The sequence below is a fragment of the Hydra vulgaris genome, chromosome 14 (assembly GCF_038396675.1).
Source record: "Hydra vulgaris chromosome 14, alternate assembly HydraT2T_AEP".
NCBI classification, from domain to species: domain Eukaryota; kingdom Metazoa; phylum Cnidaria; class Hydrozoa; order Anthoathecata; family Hydridae; genus Hydra; species Hydra vulgaris.
Genome location: NC_088933.1, coordinates 16,030,001 through 16,052,658, shown reverse-complemented (window position 1 = coordinate 16,052,658; position 22,658 = coordinate 16,030,001). Strand labels below are relative to the sequence as shown.

General features: G+C 27.0%; 1 protein-coding gene across 1 annotated transcript in view; it reads left to right on the top strand.

The window, feature by feature from the left end:
• Nucleotides 1–230: 230 nt before the first annotated feature.
• LOC100214939 (protein SpAN) overlaps nucleotides 231–22,658 on the top strand; it is a 57,219-nt gene continuing 34,791 nt past the window's right edge. The window contains exons 1-5 of the mRNA XM_065818320.1: nucleotides 231–269; nucleotides 1,476–1,716; nucleotides 15,136–15,321; nucleotides 19,196–19,255; nucleotides 19,405–19,560. Of these exons, the coding sequence (XP_065674392.1) occupies nucleotides 1,515–1,716; nucleotides 15,136–15,321; nucleotides 19,196–19,255; nucleotides 19,405–19,560 (604 nt within the window). The 5' untranslated portion in view covers nucleotides 231–269; nucleotides 1,476–1,514. The remainder of the gene's footprint in view (nucleotides 270–1,475; nucleotides 1,717–15,135; nucleotides 15,322–19,195; nucleotides 19,256–19,404; nucleotides 19,561–22,658) is intronic.

Sequence of the window (22,658 nt, the reverse complement as noted above, 5' to 3'; positions counted from 1 at the left end):
AAACAATGTTGTCAATGTCAGCTTGCAGACAAAATTTTGGATAAGTAGTATAAGATATTCCCGTATCTAATACAAATAAAATTTCAGAAAAAACTTATTTTTTAAACCAGGAAAAAGATTTTTTAATTTAAACGAATTCTCTTTTTTCCTTAGATGTATTAAATTTTAGTAACTCCCCTGAGAATGACAGTGTTTGAAATTAAATATTTAAATTTTCTTTCATTATCTAGAAAAAGAGTAACGTTTGCAAAGAAGAGTAAAGTTGCAAAGTAAATTTTTTTTTAGTTTGTAATCAATAATTTTTTTTTTGTTAATAGAAAATTGTGTTGAGTTAGTTATTGAATCTGATCTTCCGTTGTGATATAATACTAACCCAACCTTTTACTGTGATATTTTCTGTGACTTATATAAGTGCTAAATAGACTAAGGTATACTAAGATATATTAAATTATGCTAAGTTATGCTAAGTATGCCAAAACATGCAAAGGTATATGTAATTAGAATTAGAAATTGTTTTTCTAGTTATTTTTTAAAGCACCATACTGCTCTAAGTGTTGTTTGTATCTATTTAGTAATCATAATGGCAAGGAATAACCTTTACTTAAAACTTTTAGCCCTAAACTTTCTTTTAAATAGTTTTAAATTAAAATTTGAGAGCAAACTTATTTTAGATAAAACATGAATCCCTATTCCTTTTTATCAACGATTTGTAGTTTTCTTATAAAGTTTAGATAAAAATTCGCTGATTGCCGTGCCACAAACAGCGAAACGTAAAAACTTATTTTAACTTTAAAGTTAATTATTATCACGGAACCAGCAGCACAATGACCAGCACAATGGATGAATCATAACTTTTAAATTAATACTATAGAGTTTTAACATATAAAAAGATTTTTTTGATATATAACGAAATCCAATATTAATAAACTATATTTAATTGTTCGAATGAATGCTTTATGAGGATCATTCAAAATAACGTGTGGTTTATTGTAATCGATTCTGAATTAACCAAGGATTTCAAAAATTCTTTATTAATTTGAGTTTTTTAGAATTCTGAAGAATTTTGATAATAACAAGTAAAAATAACAGTTTAATAAAAAAATGAAATTAATAGTTTAACATGATGGATTTAGATTTCAATACTTAAATGGCAGCATGTTATTGAGAAAGTAATAGAGAAAAATTAACAGGAGTTTTAAAACTATAGACAGTTTAAAAAAAGTTTGACTTAATGTTAAAGACTTTTGTCTTAAATATATAACTAAACTGTAAAAATAAAAATTTTGGGTAAAATGTAATTTCCCTAAAATAACAATTGCATCTTAAAGATTAAATTAAAAATAATCATTTTGTCCGAAACTTTTTTTAAACTTTCTTTAAATTTGCCAAGTTTTGTAATCTGAATTCAGGTTCTGAAAATAATTTCATTTCAGAGACTTTTTTTTTCCGCTGCTAAAAAAATAATTTTATTTTAGAGACTTTTTTCGCTGCTAAAAAAAGATACAGCAACTAAAATGGTAATTTGTTTTAAACTTGTTATAACTGCATCAATTTTTTGTTACGTGGGTGCAATTCCCATAAAAGAATATTTTAAAGATATTGAAAATGTTAATAAGCCATTAGTGAAAGATATAGCGAAAGTGACAACAGAAGAATATGGAGATGAAATAATAAAATACATTAAACAGATGGTTGACAATGTGGTTAAAAAAACAAGTAACTTTTTCTTTTCTTTTTTTATTTTTAATATTTCATTTTATTGTTTTGGTCTTTTTAATCCATTATTTTTAAAAGGAATCAATCGGTTATTGGAATAGTAGTTTTCAAAATTAGATTTAAAAAAAAAAAAGTTTTTTTTCAAACTTATAACAGCAATGAGAAGCCATGGCGATGTAAGTTCTGGTTCAGAACCAAGAAGTTCGTGGTTTGAAGCCGGCTATGGCCAGATAAGCAACATGGTAAGGAAGAAGGCGTGAAATTCCTAGTTAAATACTCTTCCGCGGTGCTTTTTGATCGTAAGGACTTTCTTGGAGCACCTTAAATACCAATATCGGAGAAAAACAAGTAATTGGGGTGCATTTTTTACGTAGCACCACCAAAAAAACAAACAAAAAAAAACAGAAAATGATAATAAATAGACCTGACAACAAGTTTTAATTTAAAACAGTGCTGAGTTTAAATGAAAAAAAAAGTTATCTAACTTACAAATACAATACTGAAACGAATCATAAACTTTGATTAAAGCAGGCATGTAAACCTGGTGCCTAATGCATGCTCTCTATAGTTACTTGTCTTGCTATCTTTTATTATAATAGCATTTTATCAAGTATAAATACTTCATATTTTAGGACATAAATACTGTTGTAAGTAGTAATGTTATGGTTGTCATGGTTATTTCTCTTATATAGTGTTTTTAAATATTTTTTACAAAATGGAAAAATACTCGCTAACGTTTTCTTCGACTTCTTTAACTATAGCGAAGTGTCACTTAAAATTTTTTGTGTGTCTATTGTTTATTTTTATTGTTTATTTTACTCTTTTTGTTATTTTTTTAAAACAAAATAAAATAAAAGTAAAAAAAATATAAAGTTTTAACAGTAAAAATTATTGAATTGATAAGTTTGGTCATTTATACTTGCATAATAAACGAATTTTTTTCACATTCCAACTCTATTAACGTCGGCAAACCGATTAGGCCGATAAATCATCTTTTCTAACTTTACAGAGACAAAATGGCAAAATAATGTTAAATGTTGAAAAAGGAAAAAGAAAGTATCGCAAGTTATTTTGGCTCCATTGTACCTCTATTCTCAATGTAGATAATTACTTTCGAACTCGTTGATTACATTATAGTTACTAAGTTGAATTCAAAGGTATACAAATATTTTTAAATTCCATCATGTGATAACACAAAAAACCTAAACACAAATATAACTTTTAATAATTTGATTATTACATTAAAAAAATCACGATATGAATATACTTTTAGAAAAATATAAACATTGAAATACTCATGGTGTGCCATGCATGGGGTTTAATTAATGTTTTAAATTGAAATTATTATATATTTTACAATTTTAAAATTCAAAGTTAAATTGCTGTTAAAGCTGATTGGTTCATAGTTAACATTACCTAACTAGCGTAATTAAACCTGTCATTTCAAAAGGCATCAACTTTAACAACGATTTCAAAAACATTTAAACCTGTCATTTCAAAAGGCATCAACTTTAATAACGATTTCAAAAACATTTAAACCTGTCATTTCGAAAAAGGATTCATTAAAACTTTCATTAAATCAACAAAAAAATTGTTTTTTTGATAAAAAAAATATTTATGTAGCTAAAGAAACTAAATAGGAGTAGATAAATAAAAAATATATATAGCTTTTGTCAGTATTATTTTTTATAAAAAAAACAAAAACAACGGGTTTTTTACTATTATTACTTAATTACCATTATTAGCATGACTAAAATAAGTAACAGCTATATAATTGAACCAGCAGTTTGAAGAAATAAATAATTCGGAAAATATTTATCAATTTGATAACTTGATGAAAACCTCATTTCTAAACGTTCGTACATCTATATACTGCAACAAAAACCATTTAAGGTACGCGAGAGTAATATGGTAATTAACATGGTCACTTCCTTAAACTCAAAAAGTACAACATTTTTTTCATAGATATGTGATACAATAATTCTCACACAGCAAACAAGCTATACCAGAATTTCAGTGAACCTATATAGGTATTTTGAGTAGTCCACTGTGGTTTTGCTCATCGATTACTTAGTGGACCATTAGTGGCAGCCGCCAAAAGTGGCTAGCCGATGATTAGCTACTGGTAACATATTGGAAAGTTACTGGCTGACCATTTATAATGGTTACCACTAATGGCCCACTAAGTAACTCATGAGCAAAACTTCAATAAACCGCTAAAACATGTCTATATAGGTTCAAAGCAAATCTAATAAAAAAATTGTTTGCTAGGTAGTCAATCAATCAAATATTATAAGGTCTTACGAGCACTTCTTTACCAAGGCCATTTTGACAACTTATCGACTTCGCTCGGGCGCACTGCTTATAATTTTTTTGAAAACACAGTGTAAAGATTTCAAGTGTAGTACTACATATTGCGGGTAAGTAAAAAATGAATAGTATATCGTATTTTAAGATTGTCAAGAGTACTTTTGATCTTCTCAATTGATTTTTTTGTTATTAGTAAACAAAGTGAGTATTATGACCTATAAGTATGGTCACTGATTTGACCATATTACCATAATGAAAATAGTAAGAAAAGTTTTGTTAGGTATATCTAATAAGTTTGGCTTGCTATATTTGCAGATTATATCGTTATATTGAAATTTGCATATCGTTATATTGAAAAAAGATTAAGTGGAAACTAGAGTCAAGTCAGTAAGCAAGTGTGTATATACTCTATTAGGTAGCAAGCAGCTTTAAATGCAATCGCGAATGAAAAGTAGGTGAATATCGCTGCTTTAGAGCGCCAAGAAAAATCCTGAAAAGGTAAATAGAAACATAGCCAATACTGAAGGCTCAACTTAATCGCAAACTACTCTTTACTGCAAAACAAGAAAACGAATTAAAGAGAGCTTTTCTAAAAGGGAGCTAAGTCTATTTATTCTAAAATTGAGTTTTTTCAACATTTGGATACTTTATTGAAAAAGATACAAATCTAAACATGCTAGCATAAATAAAAAAATTGTTCATCATCTTTATTTACTATTAAAAATCTATTGATATTCAAAATAACTTGTCAGCTAATTAATTTTTAAAATTTTTCTTAAAACATAAAAATTGTGACTAGGCGCTTTTTAAAAAAACCCGTCAGTTAATTAATTTTTAAAATTTTTCTCAAAACAAATAAATTTTGACTAGGCGCTTTTTAAAAAAACGTCTAGTTGAATTAGTTGATTTAATTGAATTAGTGCGCGTATTAACCGATTGGCATGTGTTGGTTATCCGATCACACCAAAATTTTTGAGATAATTTGTATATTATTATCCTTTTGCCAATCGAAGACAAAAACAATGTTGTACGTGACTAGTTAATAGGATTTACGGAACGTCCTGAAGATATTTATTTGAGAAAGATTCAAAAGTTAAATTCCGCCTTAGCACAGAAGCTAAACAAGTATGTTGTGAAAGGTTATTTAAAAAAAATGAAACAAATAATGGAGAAGCTTTGCAAAATAAATTGGCTCAAATTTACAACATTGATGAAAAGGGGTGTAAATATATGTTTTAAAAGAGTCCAAAAGTTTTAGCACAAAATAGTGTAAAGAGAGTCCATTTACTAGCATTAGAACATGCTGAAATATTGCTATTGTTTTTTGTTGAAATACTATGGTTAACAGCATATATTATCTGCATATATTATGCATATATTATGGTTAACAGCATATATTATATTATCCATGATCTTCTTAAGAGGTAAGATGTTAAAAATATAATGGCAATATAATTTACCCCCAGGCTCTTTGATTGCAACGACTCCAAAAAGCAGCATGAATTCAAAAAAATTCGCAAAATGGATGCAGCATTTTTCAAAAAGCATCCAGCCAATGGGATTACAATTTTGTTGGCGTTGCTGATAAACAAGATATCACTCTGTTATGCTTTCCAAGTATTATCATGCACATAGTGCAGCCCATGAACTGAGATTACTGAGATCAGGAACTTCAGATATTTTAGTTCCAGAACAAAGAAAAGGCTATATCAAAACATCTGGGATGTACCCATAAGTATATGCTCCCAACATTCAAAGTCACTAAACAAAGAAGATGAACAGGAGAGCAATATTGAAGCAAAATTATTAATTTCTGGCTTGAAAGATGACAGTGTCAGTTCCGAAGTGAAAACTCTTTAACATAAAAATGTTAAAGAGCTTTCACCAATCGAAATAATCAAATGGCAACATTTGACTATTTCGACAGGTGCATTTCAAAATTAGGGCTTTTAGCGCACGCAGGTAGACAAGCAGTTTCTGCTTATAGCTAAATAGAGGGGAAGAATTTTAACTGTTTACATTAAATAACAGTATTTAGGCACCACTCCTAATTAGAAATTTCAGACTGTCCCACTTCTCCCGCGTCCCACGTCTCCCCTATGCAATAATATAAGGTTTTATCTTCTGGATACTCTTTTCCGCGTATATCCTCAATTTCTAAAGGGATTGTTCAGCCAACGTCTTCCTTTATGCTATGCACTACTCTGCAGTCTATTTCATTAACGTTTCTCGGTAATATAAATGAGAAGGCCAATGTATTCTTCATGGATATGATACAGATTAAAAGTTTTGAGAACAATATTTTTGTAAATATTTTGTATATTTAACTTAGTAACAGTGCTTTGGACCGTGTAAAACTGTTTACATTAGATATAATTCTAATTGCGTGTTTTTGCATATTAAAGGGGTATATTCATATTAATATTAAATTTATCATATCACCTTAAACTTATATTCATTGGCACTGCACAAAGGAATTTTAGGTTAAATAAGGTTTAAATTAATAAAGGAGAAAGTACAACTCTTGAACAAAGTGGATTTAAAAAAGGTTTTCAAATTGGATGATAAAATCTCAAAGAGCCAATTTTACCATCCAGATGCATCATATGATTTCTCCATATTAGGTTTTGATCAATGAGGACGCTAAAAAACTTTATTGAGTCTTCTCTTTTTATATCTCATTCCTCAATAAAAAGTTTTGAAAGTATTATTTAATTTTTTGAGCACAAAAAAATGAAAGTAAAAATGATGCTTGTAAAACCTTATTAACAGTTTTGGAAAAGCCGATTGGTATTTTAAAATTGGTATTGGATTGGTATTTTAAAATACAAGCTATAAAAATCATTTTGTCTCCATTTTTTTAATATTTTTGTTGAGTTGCTATTAAAAAGAGTCATCTTGTCCCACTGGTCACACAGCCCCGTCTTTCCCTGCATCTTTTGTTAAAACGACGGAAAAATCCCATTTTGAAAAGTTTAAATGTTGTTAATAAATTCTTATTTTATCACGCAGCCAAAGAGTATTTTTGATTTTTTTGATATCAATGCTGTCTTTGATGACATGTTAAAATTAACTTTACATTACTTCTTTATCAACGCCATATGGTCGACTTTAATTAAAGACACTTTTCATTTAACTTAATGATAAAACAAATAATATTTAAAGGTTAACTGATTCCAGTATTGAAGGATTATGCAAAAATCAAAGCTCATAATATCCACTGAAATTCTTTCAACGATATCTGTTAAAATAGTTCTATCAGCAGAAATAGTCATTTAAAAAAAGAAAAATTGTTTTAAGCATAAAAACACGTTTCCTCATTTTTTTATTTTTATCTATTTCAATTGAACTTTTGTTTTGATAGTGGGAGGTGCTAACAATTTCGCACACAAAATGGTTTCTCACACATAAAAATTTCTAGAACCAGAGTCATTCAATCGTATAAATTATGTAGTATAAAGTTTTAAGATTATATTTATTTTTAGTTTATATTAACCTAATAATTATTAAATTAATTCAATCATTAAGTTAATAAGGGTAATATACAATAGTAACGTTATTACTTAACGTTATACTGTTTTAACTTAAGTTATACTATTTTAGCTTAACGTTATACTATTTTAACTAGATTATATACTATTTGAACGCCCCCCCCCCTAAAAAAAAAGTCGCATTAAAATTGAAAAATTCTTGGGTTTTTAAATATTTTTACTAATGTTTTGTAATACGGACTTTTTGTATAGTTTTTTTTTCTAAATTGTTTTAAGCGATCAAAAAGTAAAAACTTTTTGTCGAAAAAATATTGTTGTGAATCTTTATATTCCACAATGAAATATGTGAAATCAAAATACAGTTGCAACCTGACCAATGACATTTTACAGAACAACTTTAACTAATTTTAATAATTTAGATAAATTTACAAACTTTAATAAGTTGACCGAACGCTTTTATTAATTGTTGTTAGAGTTGTATTACTAAAATAGTTATTCGTATTTTTTTTCCTCTTAATTATAATTTCTGTTATAAGAATATGTTATCATACTAGTTAAATAAAATGTGAATTTTTGCGCTTGAATAGTTAAATAAATAAAATTGAAATAATTTGTGTAAAATCTTAAGGTAAGAGTTCACTGTATTTTTCGTAACAGAATAAACTTCAATGTTTAATAATAATATAATGTAATTCAATCAAAATATATAAACCTTCTTCATACATAATTTAACACGTTGTTGAACCACAATAAAACTCTTGAAAACTTAAATTATAACACGCGGTTCGTACTCAGGATATAACATAGGGCCTGAGCCTCAACATGATTATTAATAATCTCCATTTTCTACAATCTGGCTTTTTATAATAATGAAAAACTGACAACCCTATGGAGTGCCCAACCTGGTATAGAATACAAGTAAATGAGTATAAATAGAGAGTGAACTTGAACAACGTTATTATTGTGTACGAATTTAGCTATTTATTTTTATTATTTAAAAATGTTAGCTAACTAAAATAATACATTTATAATTAAATAATAATAATTATATAGTTAAAAAATAAGTGTGTTAAAGTTAAATAGTACATATCTGATTTTATTAAAATGACTCTTAAGTAAGATCTTAAATTATAAAAAACTTAACTCATTTTTAACATTACATTATAAATTATTGTAAATATATTTGTAAAAACATTGTAAAAAAAATTGTAAATAGTTTCCATATTGTAAGTAAAGAGTATTAACCTTTTGAATCAATTGCAATTTTACAGGAAACTAACAATTGTAAAAAATGAAGTTTTAAAATTTCATATCTTTTTTTGCTTTTAACTGATCAATATTTGAAATACCTTTGATTTGGTAATAAAAATAAAAAGTTGTATTTAATTTATTATTCAACATACTATTTAAAAAAAAAAAAATGGATTTACGAGGTATTCTTCACAAAAATGAACTGAATCCAAATAGTTACAAGGTATTTTTCACAGAAAATGGACTGAATCTAAATAGTTACAAGGTATTCTTCACAAAAAAACTTGACTGAATCCACAGAGTTGCGAGGTAATATTTTAACAAAAATAGACTGAATCTACAGAATTTTGAGGTATTCTATGTTATCAATTACTAAAAGAAATAAAACTTTGATATCTTTCACTTTAATACTTGGTAAAAATAAACGACATCAATAAAATATAATAAATATGCAGTTTAAATAGTTTAAATGTATACGTAAGCAAAAATATTTAACTGACTAATGTGTTTAGAGTCGTTCAGTCGTAAGTCGTATGTAGTATATTTTTGCCAACTAGAGACCCAGAAAAAAAACAAAAAAAAAACGTCCTTGGCATTTGACGTTTGCCAACTATACCTCAAAACTTTCCAATGCTAAATGTAAAAATTTGCCAACACAAATGGATATATAACAGCTTTGAGGAGGAAGGGGGGGGGGGTGTAAGACACCCCTACACCCCCGTTCAAGACGGCCCTAAATGTGGTATAATGATTTTATAATAATCTTAAAATTTTACAGAGTGTATTATGACAGTTAGAAAAAATTGTACTTTTTTCTGTTTTTTTTTGCAATATAGTGACGTTAATCGCAGCATAAACATTTACGGATTAGCAATAGTAGTTCAACGGTTCTAATACGTGTAGATGACTTTTTCTGTCCTATGTTTTTTACATTCTTTTTTTGTATGGGGGCTTAGTAGGCTTTCAGTCTCGTTCCGTAGTTAACAGTAACTCTCGTTTGTTTTTGAATTGAAGGGAAAAAAAAAGAATTGTTGAAGTTTGGCTCGGTAGTACATAATGCTCCGACTTAAATTGGAAACCAATAAAACAATTTGCAAGTCAACTTAAAAAACAAACGGCTGCTCACTTTTATCTTTGTTGTTTTTAACTTTTTTTTTTTAATTTTGTTCAGTTTGTAAATTTTAATCACACTTTTCACATCTATCCCTCTTTGGGTAAAGTAAAATGTTCTGTAAATTTAGTTATTAAAAGGAATTCTTTTTATTGGCTTGGAATTTTACGATTTGCACAAGTCAGAAACATAAAAATTGTGAAGTCTTGATTTTAAATTCCGTTTTAGAAATACATACAATTTATAATAAGAATAATAAGGTTCCATTTAGTATTTAGACTCTAATTAAGTAAAAAAGTAAAGCTTTGTTTTTGGCAAAGACTTTGAAATGTGAATAATAATTTCTGTCTAGAATTGATAGAAAAAAATGAATAAATAACTCAAAATCCACGGTTAACTACTAAACAATTAAATAAAAAACAATATTGACCAGAATAAAAATAGGAGATCATTCGAGTATGGCATAATGTCATTGACCCAGAACACTTTCGAAAACTCACTAACAGCCGAAACGTATGGTTCTAGTTATTAAAATAAAGGACAAAGTACTGAAGTACAAAGTACTGAGCTAAACATTTATTTTTAACTTTTCATTTTTGTGAAAAACATTTCAATGGAACACGGTTTTTTTGCGCTAGCTGTGTTTTATTCTACCCTTAAATTTAGGAAGAATAAAATATGCAAAGCAATGTGTAATTGAAAGAACACTTACTTAAAAAAGAAAAGAACACCTAGTTAAAAAAGAAAAGAACACTTAGTCAAAAAGAAAAGAAAACTTAAAAATGAAAAAAAGACTTAGTTAAAAAAGTAAAAAACACCTAGTTGAAAAAAACATATAATTAAAAAAAATAAAAATACTTAATTAAAAAAAACAAAACTTAATTATTGAAAACATTAAAACAAAAGTAGAAAAGTGCACTAAGTTAAAAAAGAAAAGAATACAGTTAAAAAAATAAAAGCATTGATTCGAATTAAAAACTGTTTAATTAGTTTTTTATTGTTGTCAATCAATTGAAATGATTGTTTAGCACCACATCTGCAAACGTGTTGCTTACTCTGATCACTAGATGAGCTAATTTCATTAAAATTTTTAAAATTGTCATTAGATGTTTTTGTTAATGTCTGGTTTGATGAATTTGCTTTGCACTATTTCTTGCATGCAAATAACAATGTTTTTCAACTCACCGAAACTTAACTTATGGCTTTACTTGGTCATAAAAAGTTTGTAACAACCTCTGCCATGTGTACCGTAAAATAACAGACAAGATTGACCTCGTTGCTGCAAAGATTTGGTTGCTAGTCTGATGACGTTATCTCACATTTTACCAAGTTGTTGCGGCTCGTATTTAAACTATTGCCAATTGTTTCACATTAGCCGTAAAAATACTTGTTGCTAATTATATACTGAATAATTGAGTAGCTTAATTAAATAGAGCGCAAACTGATCTTAGGTGTATGGTTTTTTTTTTTAGGTTTTTAAGGCATATTTTATATTAAAATAGATTTAAAATTTATACAAAATTTGTTAAAACTTATTAGTTAGTTTAGATATAATTTATTAATGAAAGTCCAATTTACCAAGTTAACAATACGCGTAATCCGCACATGGTTTGTCGTCTTCATCTCGTAATTTTTTTTTTTTTTTTTTTTTTACCGGAAATAACGATTTTATTTTTTACCGGAATTGGTGGCTAAAAAAGTTACGTTTACGGATACGCCTTAAGTAATAATAATAGCACAAATAGCAAAAAGTATTATTAAAATAATTACTTATAAAATAATAAAAAATTAAAATAAAATATAAGATTTTATAAAATAAAAAATAGAAGATGATAAAATATTTATATATATATATTTTAGTGAAATAAAAAACACTTTTTAGTTTGAAATACATCTTTCGAACTTACAAAGTTCATCATCAGTTTAAAATGACCAATATAAAATTTTTCAATAAATAGGTAATTAAAAATCCATTAAAAATTGCTGTTAAAAAAAAAAATTTATAATACATAATTAAACTAAAAGATATAATACAAAGGAAATAATAAAAATTACACAAAAGGTACAATAAAAGACAGGATGTCAATATAAGTTACATTAGAACAATTCAATACCTCTGTGCCTAACTAGTTTGTTTGACTCAGGGTACTGCCATTTTATACAAAGACTTTCTTTAATTTCTAATTCAGTTTCCCTATTGGCAGAAACCAGAATGGTAAAACATTCTGCAGTTGCTTTATTAAAACAATCAATGTTGGATTCAATATGTTGAAATATATGTGATCTTTTATCTTCCTTAAAGTGTTCATCAATACGTTGAGAAATGTGTCGGACAGTTCGCCCTATGTAACAAACATTACAGTTTGCACAATTAAATTTATAAACAACATTAGATTTTGAATTTCTGAGAATAATATCTTTTAATGAAAAAAACTGTTGAATTTTAGCAGAAGTAAATGCCAATTTTATGATAAATTTCTCTTTGCAAAACAGCTTTATTAACTCCGATATTTTGTTTTGAGCATTTAAAGATCGTTCACCAATATAGGGTAATTTAAAATATTTACATTCATATTTAAGTTTTTCAAAAGGTTCAGAGTGTTTAAGATCCAAATATTTTTTTAAGGAATTATATATTAGTTTATTAGGATGTTGATTCTTAAGTAAAGTTATTTTAGTTGACTAAATATTTTCATGAAACCATGCCCAGGTGTGGGAAACTGTTATTTTTAGATGGGAAAGATGCAAAAATTTTTGAATTTTTCCTATCCAAAACTGACAGTATAAATTTTCTTAATGATTTTAATTCTAAACACCCAAATATTAAATATATATATATATATATATATATATATATATATATATATACATATATATATATATATATATATATATATATATATATATATATATATATATATATATATATATATATATATATATATATATATATATATATATATACATATATATATATATATATACATATATATATATAAATAAATATATATATATGTATATATATATATATATATATATATATATATATATATATATATATATATGTATATATATATATATATATGTATATATATATATATATATATATATATATATATATATATATATATATATATATATATATATATATATATATATATATATATATATACAGGGTGTTCACTCTGCTGAAAAAACTGGAAAAAAGGCTGTTTTTAAATAAACATGCTGGAAAAACTGGAAAATTAATGCTTTAAGAAACATTGATGCTGGAAAAACTGGAGTTTACAAGCTATTTTAAATCTTACTAACAATATTTATTCCTTTTAAAGTTTTATATTTTTAATTTAGATTATTATTGTTATTTTAATTAGTTTAAGTATGGATTTAGTTAAAAAAAGGAAACATCAAAGACGATTTAACGATGACTGGTTCAGCGATGATAACTTTAAAGATTTGCTAAAGAGAGATCTTAAAGATGATACTAAAGCAAGACATGTGGTTTGCCACAAGTCATTAGAACTGTCTTCAAGTGGGCGCTCTGCCTTGACTTTAAGAAAAGTGACAGTGCTATAGCTTCACAATATCAGATGGGTCAAATCAAAGCTTCATACGAATTAAATCATGCTTTAAGTCTTTATTTTAAATCAGTTTTTTCTTAAAAATTTTACAACTGTCAGACATAGTCATAGACTCATAGACATGGATGTCTATTATTTTGATGAGAGTTTTGATGAGGTCACTCAAACATTTGAAATGGATATTAGATTCTGGGATGTTAATAGAAATCATATAAATGTTCTTTATTTTGTATCAAGTTTCTTAGGTCTTGACTCATTTCAAGGATATTGTTAAAAATTTGGAAATAAAAAAACTATGCCAAATATCAATAGATGGTTCAAATGTCAATCTAATATTTTTGATGATTTCAGTACAAGTTTGACTGAAACTATTTCACATTCTCTTATGAACATCAGAACTTGCAGCTTGCATTATGCCCATGGCAGTTTAAAAACTGGAGAGGCTGTCACAGAATGGAATCTGAAAAAAGTTTTAAATGGTGCCTATTATATTTTACATGATAGTCCTGCAACGAGAGAAGAATATAACACTGGTTCTTTTATCTATCCTCTTAACTTCTGCTCAAAAAGGTAACTATTTCTTCTGTACTAGCTCCATTTAAAACATAAATTCACATGCTTAAGACAATCAAGTTTTTACATGACATTTAGTTACTGGCAATTATAGTAAGATAGACTACATTCGTTGTGAAACATCTGACTGGATGACTAATACAAAAGTATTGACAAGAAAACCAATATGACTAGATATGGTTTAAAATGTTTCTATATGGTATTTGATTTATATTCTAGATGGGTTGAAAACAATAGGTGGTTAACAGGTCGATCGCAGTATGGAAAGTTTGAGAATATTTTTTTCTCGGATGCTTTACCTAAATCTAAACAAGCAAAATGTAAAAGCTATGAGACATTAAAAAAGGCACTTTAAAGTCATTTAATACTTCCCAAGTTACATTTCCTTGCTTATATTGCAAATATAGTCGAACCTTTTCTGAACAAATACCAGACAGACTGTCCAATGGTTTCATTTTTATACTTTGATGTAAAGGAAATAATAATCAAGTTGGTTGAAGTTATTGCAAAACCAGTTGTCCTTGAAAAAAGCCAGAAAATGTTGAAAGATCCGGATCTTTCTTTGACTAATAATCTGTTACCTGATGAAAAGCTTAATGCAGGATTTTGTTTCTGAAGAACTACATCATTTGAAAAAGAATAATTTAATAACATTGTCTCAAAGTTCTTTAAGGTGGCCAAGAGATTTGTTGTTTCAATGGTGAAAAGCTTTTGTGACTTGTTTTTAAAACATTCTGGTCAATTTAATTGACCAGAATGTTTTAAAAACATTCTGGTCAATTAAATTTGCGTTTTTCCGTTCTTTTTTAAAAAACGATTAATTTGTAATTAAATTAATGGTTTTAACTTTCTGACAACACGCAAATGTTGGATGAAAGTCAAAAGTAATTAAAAGTGACATATTTGTTGGCATAAGAATCATTTTTTTCCTTCCGTACTCCCAAATGCAACAATCTATATAACTATATATATATATATATATATATATATATATATATATATATATATATATATATACATATATGCATATATTATATATATTTGAACGGTTATAATTTTTTTAAAATGTGCACATAATTTTTATAAGAGCATTTGTTTTTAGTCAACCATGATATCAATGAAAATAAAAGCATCAAAAAAGATGGTAAATCAATTAGTGATGACGATAAAGATAAAATATTATTGTTGACAGAAGAAACAGAAAAGTTAGGTGAAACTGCAAGAGGCATCCATATTGAAAATGCTGTTGAAATTTTCGAAAAAAAAATGAAGCTTATGGAACCCAAAGGTAATCTAAACATTCAATTATTTTATATAGATATTTATTGTAAAAAATATCTGGTTCTTGCTGATTTTAAAAAGCAGTTTCCAAAGAGACATTCCTTTAAAAACATTAATTTTTTAAAAAAGTACCAATTATTAAATGCTATGGCGTAGCAAATTATCATTCAATAATTTGCTACGTCATAGCATTTCATTTTTAACAGAACTAAAAAATGGGCTTTTTTTTGCTTCACAAAGGTAAAGTCTGCAAAAAAAAAGAAAGAAAGAAAATGATAAACTTTTTGTACTAATTCATCAGATGATGAATCCTAGAAAATGTTTTTAAACCAGTCTTTGTCACTCTCTCACAATAAATAAATAACAATAAATTGTACAATAAACTGAACAATAAATAATTCCAAAAAAAAAAAAAAATTTAACTAATGCAAAAACTTCAATAATCTTTCACTCATTATTTATATTAATCTAATCAAGTTTATTTTAATCTTAGGAACTTGATGATTTATTCATGAACTTGTTGCTGACCTTTTATAAGCACTTCGTCATAAAGTTTTGAAGCTAGAGTTTTAGCAGTCAGTGGTTGCTTATATGATTGGCTTGGATATTTAATGGCTCAATAATACTTGAAATTGTAAAGTTTCTGATTTTCCTGACAAAAAACTTTAAAACTTTATTCTATTTGGCTCGTTCTCTCTTCAATAAGTCGGGATTTTGCATGAGTGATTGTCAAATACTAATTGTTGCTTTCATGTACTTAAAGCCACTACTTCTTCCAGATCCTTTTGCTAGTTTGATAAATAGAGAACTCTTGTATTGTTTTATGATCATATAAATTTTTTTTTCTTTTGCTGATTCACTCCCAACAAGGCTGCTAGCAACCACTGTTAAAATGGGAGTTACTAGAAAAAAGAATAGAGTTATAGAACAAGGAAATGGTTGACAGAAGACTTAAAAGGTTGAAGGTTTTATGAGTCAGGAAAACATAAAGATGGGAGAGAGTTCTAAAGGGTTGAAGTGCGGGGAAAAAACTAGACGAATAAAAGTTTTTGAAGCATGCAGGGACAGAAACAGTAAAAGAATAAGACCTTGCTGAATGATGAGTCAAGCGAGAAGAATCAATTTAAGTTTTGGTTGTTATTTTGACATTTTATTAATTATCATCTACCCACATTATGTGTGTTTTCTCTGTGACCCTAGCTCGTGTTCAATTTCTCCTTGTTCTCCTTTAGGTTGGTTGTATCATGCTTTGACCTCTAAATTGTGTACATCTGTATTACTTATTTTTTTATCTTCCTATCATCACACTCGTTATTACTACCATAAAGCTGACTGTGATTCTTTTTATGATTTTCTATGCAATGGTCCTTGGTCTGATGTATTTGGCCTCTCTGCTGATAATTTCACCTTTTATATGATTTCCTGGATCCAGTCATTTTTTTCTTGAGTTGAAACCAACAAGAAGGATTCTTTCTTCTTGTTGATTTTAGCTCAAGCCTCATTCATGGTTTTCTACTTCTTATGCAGCTGCTGTTTCTAATCACTTTTTCTTCTTTTTTACAAAACAAACTCTCTTGAAAATAACTGTCTTTTTGTTATTGCAAGAAATCAATGTAAAAAGCAGGAGTGGATATATATATGAAAGATATATCATATATGATATATGTATATATATATATATATATATATATATATATATATATATATATATATATATATATATATAATTAATTAGTAAAAAACACTTATCTAACTTTTATCTTCGACTCGGAGTTTCACCATCGCTGGATCATCAGGAAGAGTTCTTCCTGATGATCCAGCGATGGTGAAACTCCGAGTCGAAGATAAAAGTTAGATAAGTGTTTTTTACTAATTAATTATTGCTCTGTTCTTTAAGAACATTGAGCACTCTATTTGTAAAATACACTAACATAATTTACATATATATATATATATATATATATATATATATATATATATATATATATATATATATATATATATATATATATATATATATATATATATGTATGATATATATATATATGTATGATATATATATTTATATGTATGATATATATATATATATACTATGTATGATATATATATATATATGTATGATATATATATGTATATATATATGTATATATATATATATATATATACATATCCACATATATATATATATATATATATATATATATACATATATATAGGCCTCGGCAGAAGTAAATGAGCACGAGAGTAGAGAAAAGCTCTCCTAAAACAAACATGGCGAGCCATGCAAGTTGCTCCTTTAAACTGCTTTTTATGAGAGCTGTTTATTTGCTTATTAAATACAAAATTTGGTTTTATACTTGTTGCAAGCATATGTTTGCAACATTAATGTTAAAAAAATATACACATAACAAGCGTCATTTATTGCGACATGAAAAATTCTTTAGACGTAAAATTTTTTTTTCAAAAACCGTGCCTGTTTATTGTCTAATTGATTTTAATTTTTTTGACTTTAGAGAGAAAAAAACACTTTTGCGAGAGCTGTATATTGCTCCCATAAAATGTTTTAGGGGAGTGTGTGCAAGAGCCCATATATATTATTATTATAATTATTATAATTATTATTACCATATATGATATGTATGTATTAGAAAGATATATCATATACGATATACATATTAGAAAGATATATTATATATAATATATATTAGAAAGATATATCATGTATATAGAATACTTAACTGCTGTTGTTTTGATACTATAAATGTAAAGATAAAAACACTAGAAAATTTGGGGTTTACAATTTCTACAAAAATATAAAACAATGGCAATTACAATAATGGAAACATTGTCGCGGACTCTTTAAGTGCAAGCATTGAAGATGAATGTTTGTGAATTTCTTTGCTCAAAGTGCAATATGATATTTTGACACTTTCTTTCTATACTGGCTGTGCCAACATCAATATTGGAGTGTTAAAATTAATTTTAGCCCCAAAAGACATAGAAAATGCCATTCTAAGAGGTCCAAAACCACACCAGACAATATTTCCTGTAGATAAACACAATAGTCAGTTCCCGATGTATTTATTAGGCTTTCAATTAAAAATATAAAGAAATGGTTCCTTATGATTGGTTAGTTTAGAGCAAATCTAAAAATGCTCTGTTTTGTTTTCCTTGCTGTTTGTTTTAAAAATTTTGTGAGCAAAGATCAATTTTTGCTACAGAATATGGTTGGCAGGCTAATAGAGGGTACAAAAAATTATGTCATAGAATACCTGACCATGAGAAATCTAGCAATTATAAATCTTGTTATATCCAGTGGCAAAATTTAGAAAATAATAATATTGTTATTTTGTTTATTGTTAAATAAACATACCACGATTAATTTCCTTATAGTAAAACAAATACAAAATGAGACACAAAAATGGATTTATTAAAATGATTATTAGATATAATTTTGTTGTGAATAAGCCTTTACTCATTTAATTAGAGATTCAAACAATGGAAATTTTCTATATTATTAGGATATTTAAATCATTACGATCTGCTTTTATAAGAACATATAAAAACGTAAAACAGGCACAAACAAAAAGCAGAGATTGCAAGTACATTACTTATCGGCAGATATTCAAAATGAATTTTTTACTAAAATTTTTCCTAACTACCAACCAAAAAGTGTTTGAGGTGGGAAAAAAATTGCCAACCTCGTTTCTATGCTATAAGGTAACCCTTTTGTGTCAAGTTTTTTTTTGCCGACCTCTAACAGTTTAAGGTTGGCAATTTATTGCGGGCCTTAAAATGTTAGAGGTTGTTCGACCTCATTTTTCCTAATTCCGAGGGCTAATTTACATATACATATATAATAGATTAACTTATTATTTTAGATATCACAAATCCAGAGACTTTTGTAGAAAAACAGCTGCAAGCATTAGTAGAGCAAAAAGGTTTTTTTTTGTGTTTTTTTTTTTTTCAAATACCATAGTTGCAAATAAATAGTTGCTATTGTTATTTTTTAAATATATTTTATCTCCTCAAGGCTGAGACCACTACAGTCAAGAAGACTACTTTTTTATTTTTATTTTTAAATTAATAGCTGAAGATGTGAACAAACAAATTGACATTATCGAGGGAGATATAATACGAACAAAAGAGTTAAATGATGTCATTAGTAATCATAAACGCAACTTATATAATGGTGTTAAGTGGGGATTGTTAATTCCATATCAATTACCTGTGAAAATTGAGGGAGGTTAGTTTTATTAATTACTAAAAATTAATAATTTACATTTATAAGTTATAAATGCTGTTATATATGGCAAAAAAGTTGTATATAGATACATATATATACATATATTTGATATTGCGGTATTAAAACATGATATTGCTTTAAAATCAAAAAAAAATTCTGTTCGATACTTTTTTTAAATTTACATCAAATTGTGTAGAGTATGAATAAGCACCATAATACTTGATAATTCCTTTATTGTCCCAAATGTAAAATGTTTGTTTTGCACTGCGAACCAAAGTGACTGCCAGGGTATGTTGTTAAGTATGATTTTTAATTTCCAATAGTTAGATGTAGATTGGTAAACCAATCTACATCTAACTATTGGAAATTAAAAATCAAACCTGTGGTTAGGCTGCCGACATCGGCCCAACATTGGCTAGCTGCTCATATATATATATATATATATATATATATATATATATATATATATATATATATATATATATATATATATGTATATATATATATATATATATATATATATATACATATATATATATATATATATATATATATACACAACCCTCGGAATTAGAAAAAATAAGGTCGGCAATTATTTGCCGACTTCATTCTTTTAGAGGTCGGCATCAGGTCGGTAAATAAAATTTAATACAAAGGTCTTACCATAAAACATAGAAGCAAGATCGGCAACCTCAACCGACCTAACTGCCAACCTCAAGCACTTCTAGGTTGGCAGTTAGGTCGGCATTGCCGAATGCCGACCCTAATTCCGAGGACTGTATGTATATATATATATATATATATATATATATATATATATATATATATATATATATATTACCAATATTGATACTTATCAAAAAAAGAGTATATTTTAAAATGTATTTCATCAGTTTGCTTGACATTGTTTTTATCCATGGTTTTGTGTTTTGATTTATCACATTCATATGCAACTTAATAAATCAGCTTATATTTTTAAATACATCCATTAAGAGTTTATAAAAAAATATTGAAAGTATTCCTACCAAGGATTCATACATACAAATAGATAAATGCATAGAGACATTTAAATCCTCCATGGTATTAGAGAATTATTATATATAGCATTTAAAAAGTAGTAATGATTTCAAATTAACAATTAAACCAACATATCACAAAATACTTATACCTTTAGGATTTTTTAGAATTTTGCCTTGCAGCCCTGCCACCATTCTTATCCTTAGCATTATGCAAAAATCATTTGATGAGGAATTCTACAACATTGTGAGTTTCATTTGGAAATTTCATTAAAACACGGTCCTTTATGAATTATTCCAACTTTACTGGCAGTTTTAACTTCCTATTTTTCCCACTTCAATTAAGTTGTTTTGCCAAATCAATAGACAAAAGAAGATTTAATAAACGTTGACAAAGATCATTGGCATCACGACCACCTCCATGAATCTTCCACCAAAATATTTCTTCAGATAACACAATATTTGTATTTGCTAGATCATGCCATTGTGAAATAAGAGCTAATTTTTGCAAAATGACAACTTGACCTTTTGTACATTTTGGACTGTCAGAATCAATGCTTGTATTGTGCAAAGAACAATAAGCTCATGGAGAACTGCATGCATACTATTTGCTTGTTTTGTTTTTGGACCATCTAGTGCTGACACTTTGCATGCCAAAGGTTTACAAGAATTTGAAATATTAGGAGGTGAGATTTGTGATGTAGATATATGTATTGTGAGATTTTGGTGTAGATATATGCATCGGGACTAAAGATGGAGAACAAAGTGGAGATAGTGGCTCAATATTTATAACAGCTAGTGGCTTAACAAACAGTGCCGTAAAAGCATCCGAGTCTGTTCCACTAGTGAGTATGTCCAACAGCTGTAAAGGTATGCATTTATTAGGCAGTTTTCTAAATAAATTATAAAAAACTGACTTTTTTATTAAATATTCTCAAAAAACATAAAAACAAAAAATAAGATTTTGTGAAAATCCTTAACTTTATGTACTTCATTAATCTCTGTGCACCAAACTTTTTAACTGGAACAGCATGTCGCAAACTGTTTATAGTTTGCTGATATATATATATATATATATATATATATATATATATATATATATATATATATATATATATATATATATATATATATATATATATATATATATATATATATTAGGGTGACAAATAAATGCATTGAAAAAAATATTTTTTTTCTCTCTTATGCTCTCAACCTTTTATTTGGTTTCATTCAATGAAAAAAATGATGTTGGGAAATTTTTAATGCAATATGTTAATGTTTAGGGTTTGCTCAGCCAGTTTTTTAATTTTGCAAGATTGCTCGAACACACAATTTTTCATATTTCTCATCACTTATCACATCTATTCTACTAATTATGTTGATAATATTATCAATATTTTATTATTTCCTAATCTTATGAGTCATGCATAATGCACTTTGTTAATTTTTTTAGAAAATTAATAAGTTAAAAATAAAATAAGTCTGCTGGAATTCACAAAACCCACTGTAATACTTCATCATCCACTTAAGTTATTGCATCAGTATTGTACTACTGCTGAAATTAGTGTATCATCCTGTAATTTCAAATGAGTTCATTGTCTTGAATAAAAATACATTTTAAAAACACATAATTTGGTAGATATTTTCAAAGTTAATTTGTAATGGAGACTTGAAGTCAAAATGAAGTATAATGTGTTGGTCAAGCTACAGCTTGACTAACACATCATACTTCAAAAGGCAAGTTTTGCAAACTTATTTTTTCTTTAAAAATAACAACAATGTAAGAGAAATTGCCTTGTGACAGTTCTGGTTCTAGATTTTTAGCAAAGAACTAGAATTCCGACAAAGCAACATTACTATGTCACATTTTGAAAAACTTGTTGAGAAATACGGAAAGCTAAAAAAGAATAAAGGCATCAAAACAGAAACTTAGCAAAAAATGAAGAAATTTTTCCTCAAGAAATCGAAGAACTATTTGGTATTACTCAAAAAGCAAACGAAGAAAGAGAAACAAAAGAGCTAAATAGAAATTAAAAAAAAAGTTTTTAACAGTCACAGACCCAGTTTTGACAGAATCAG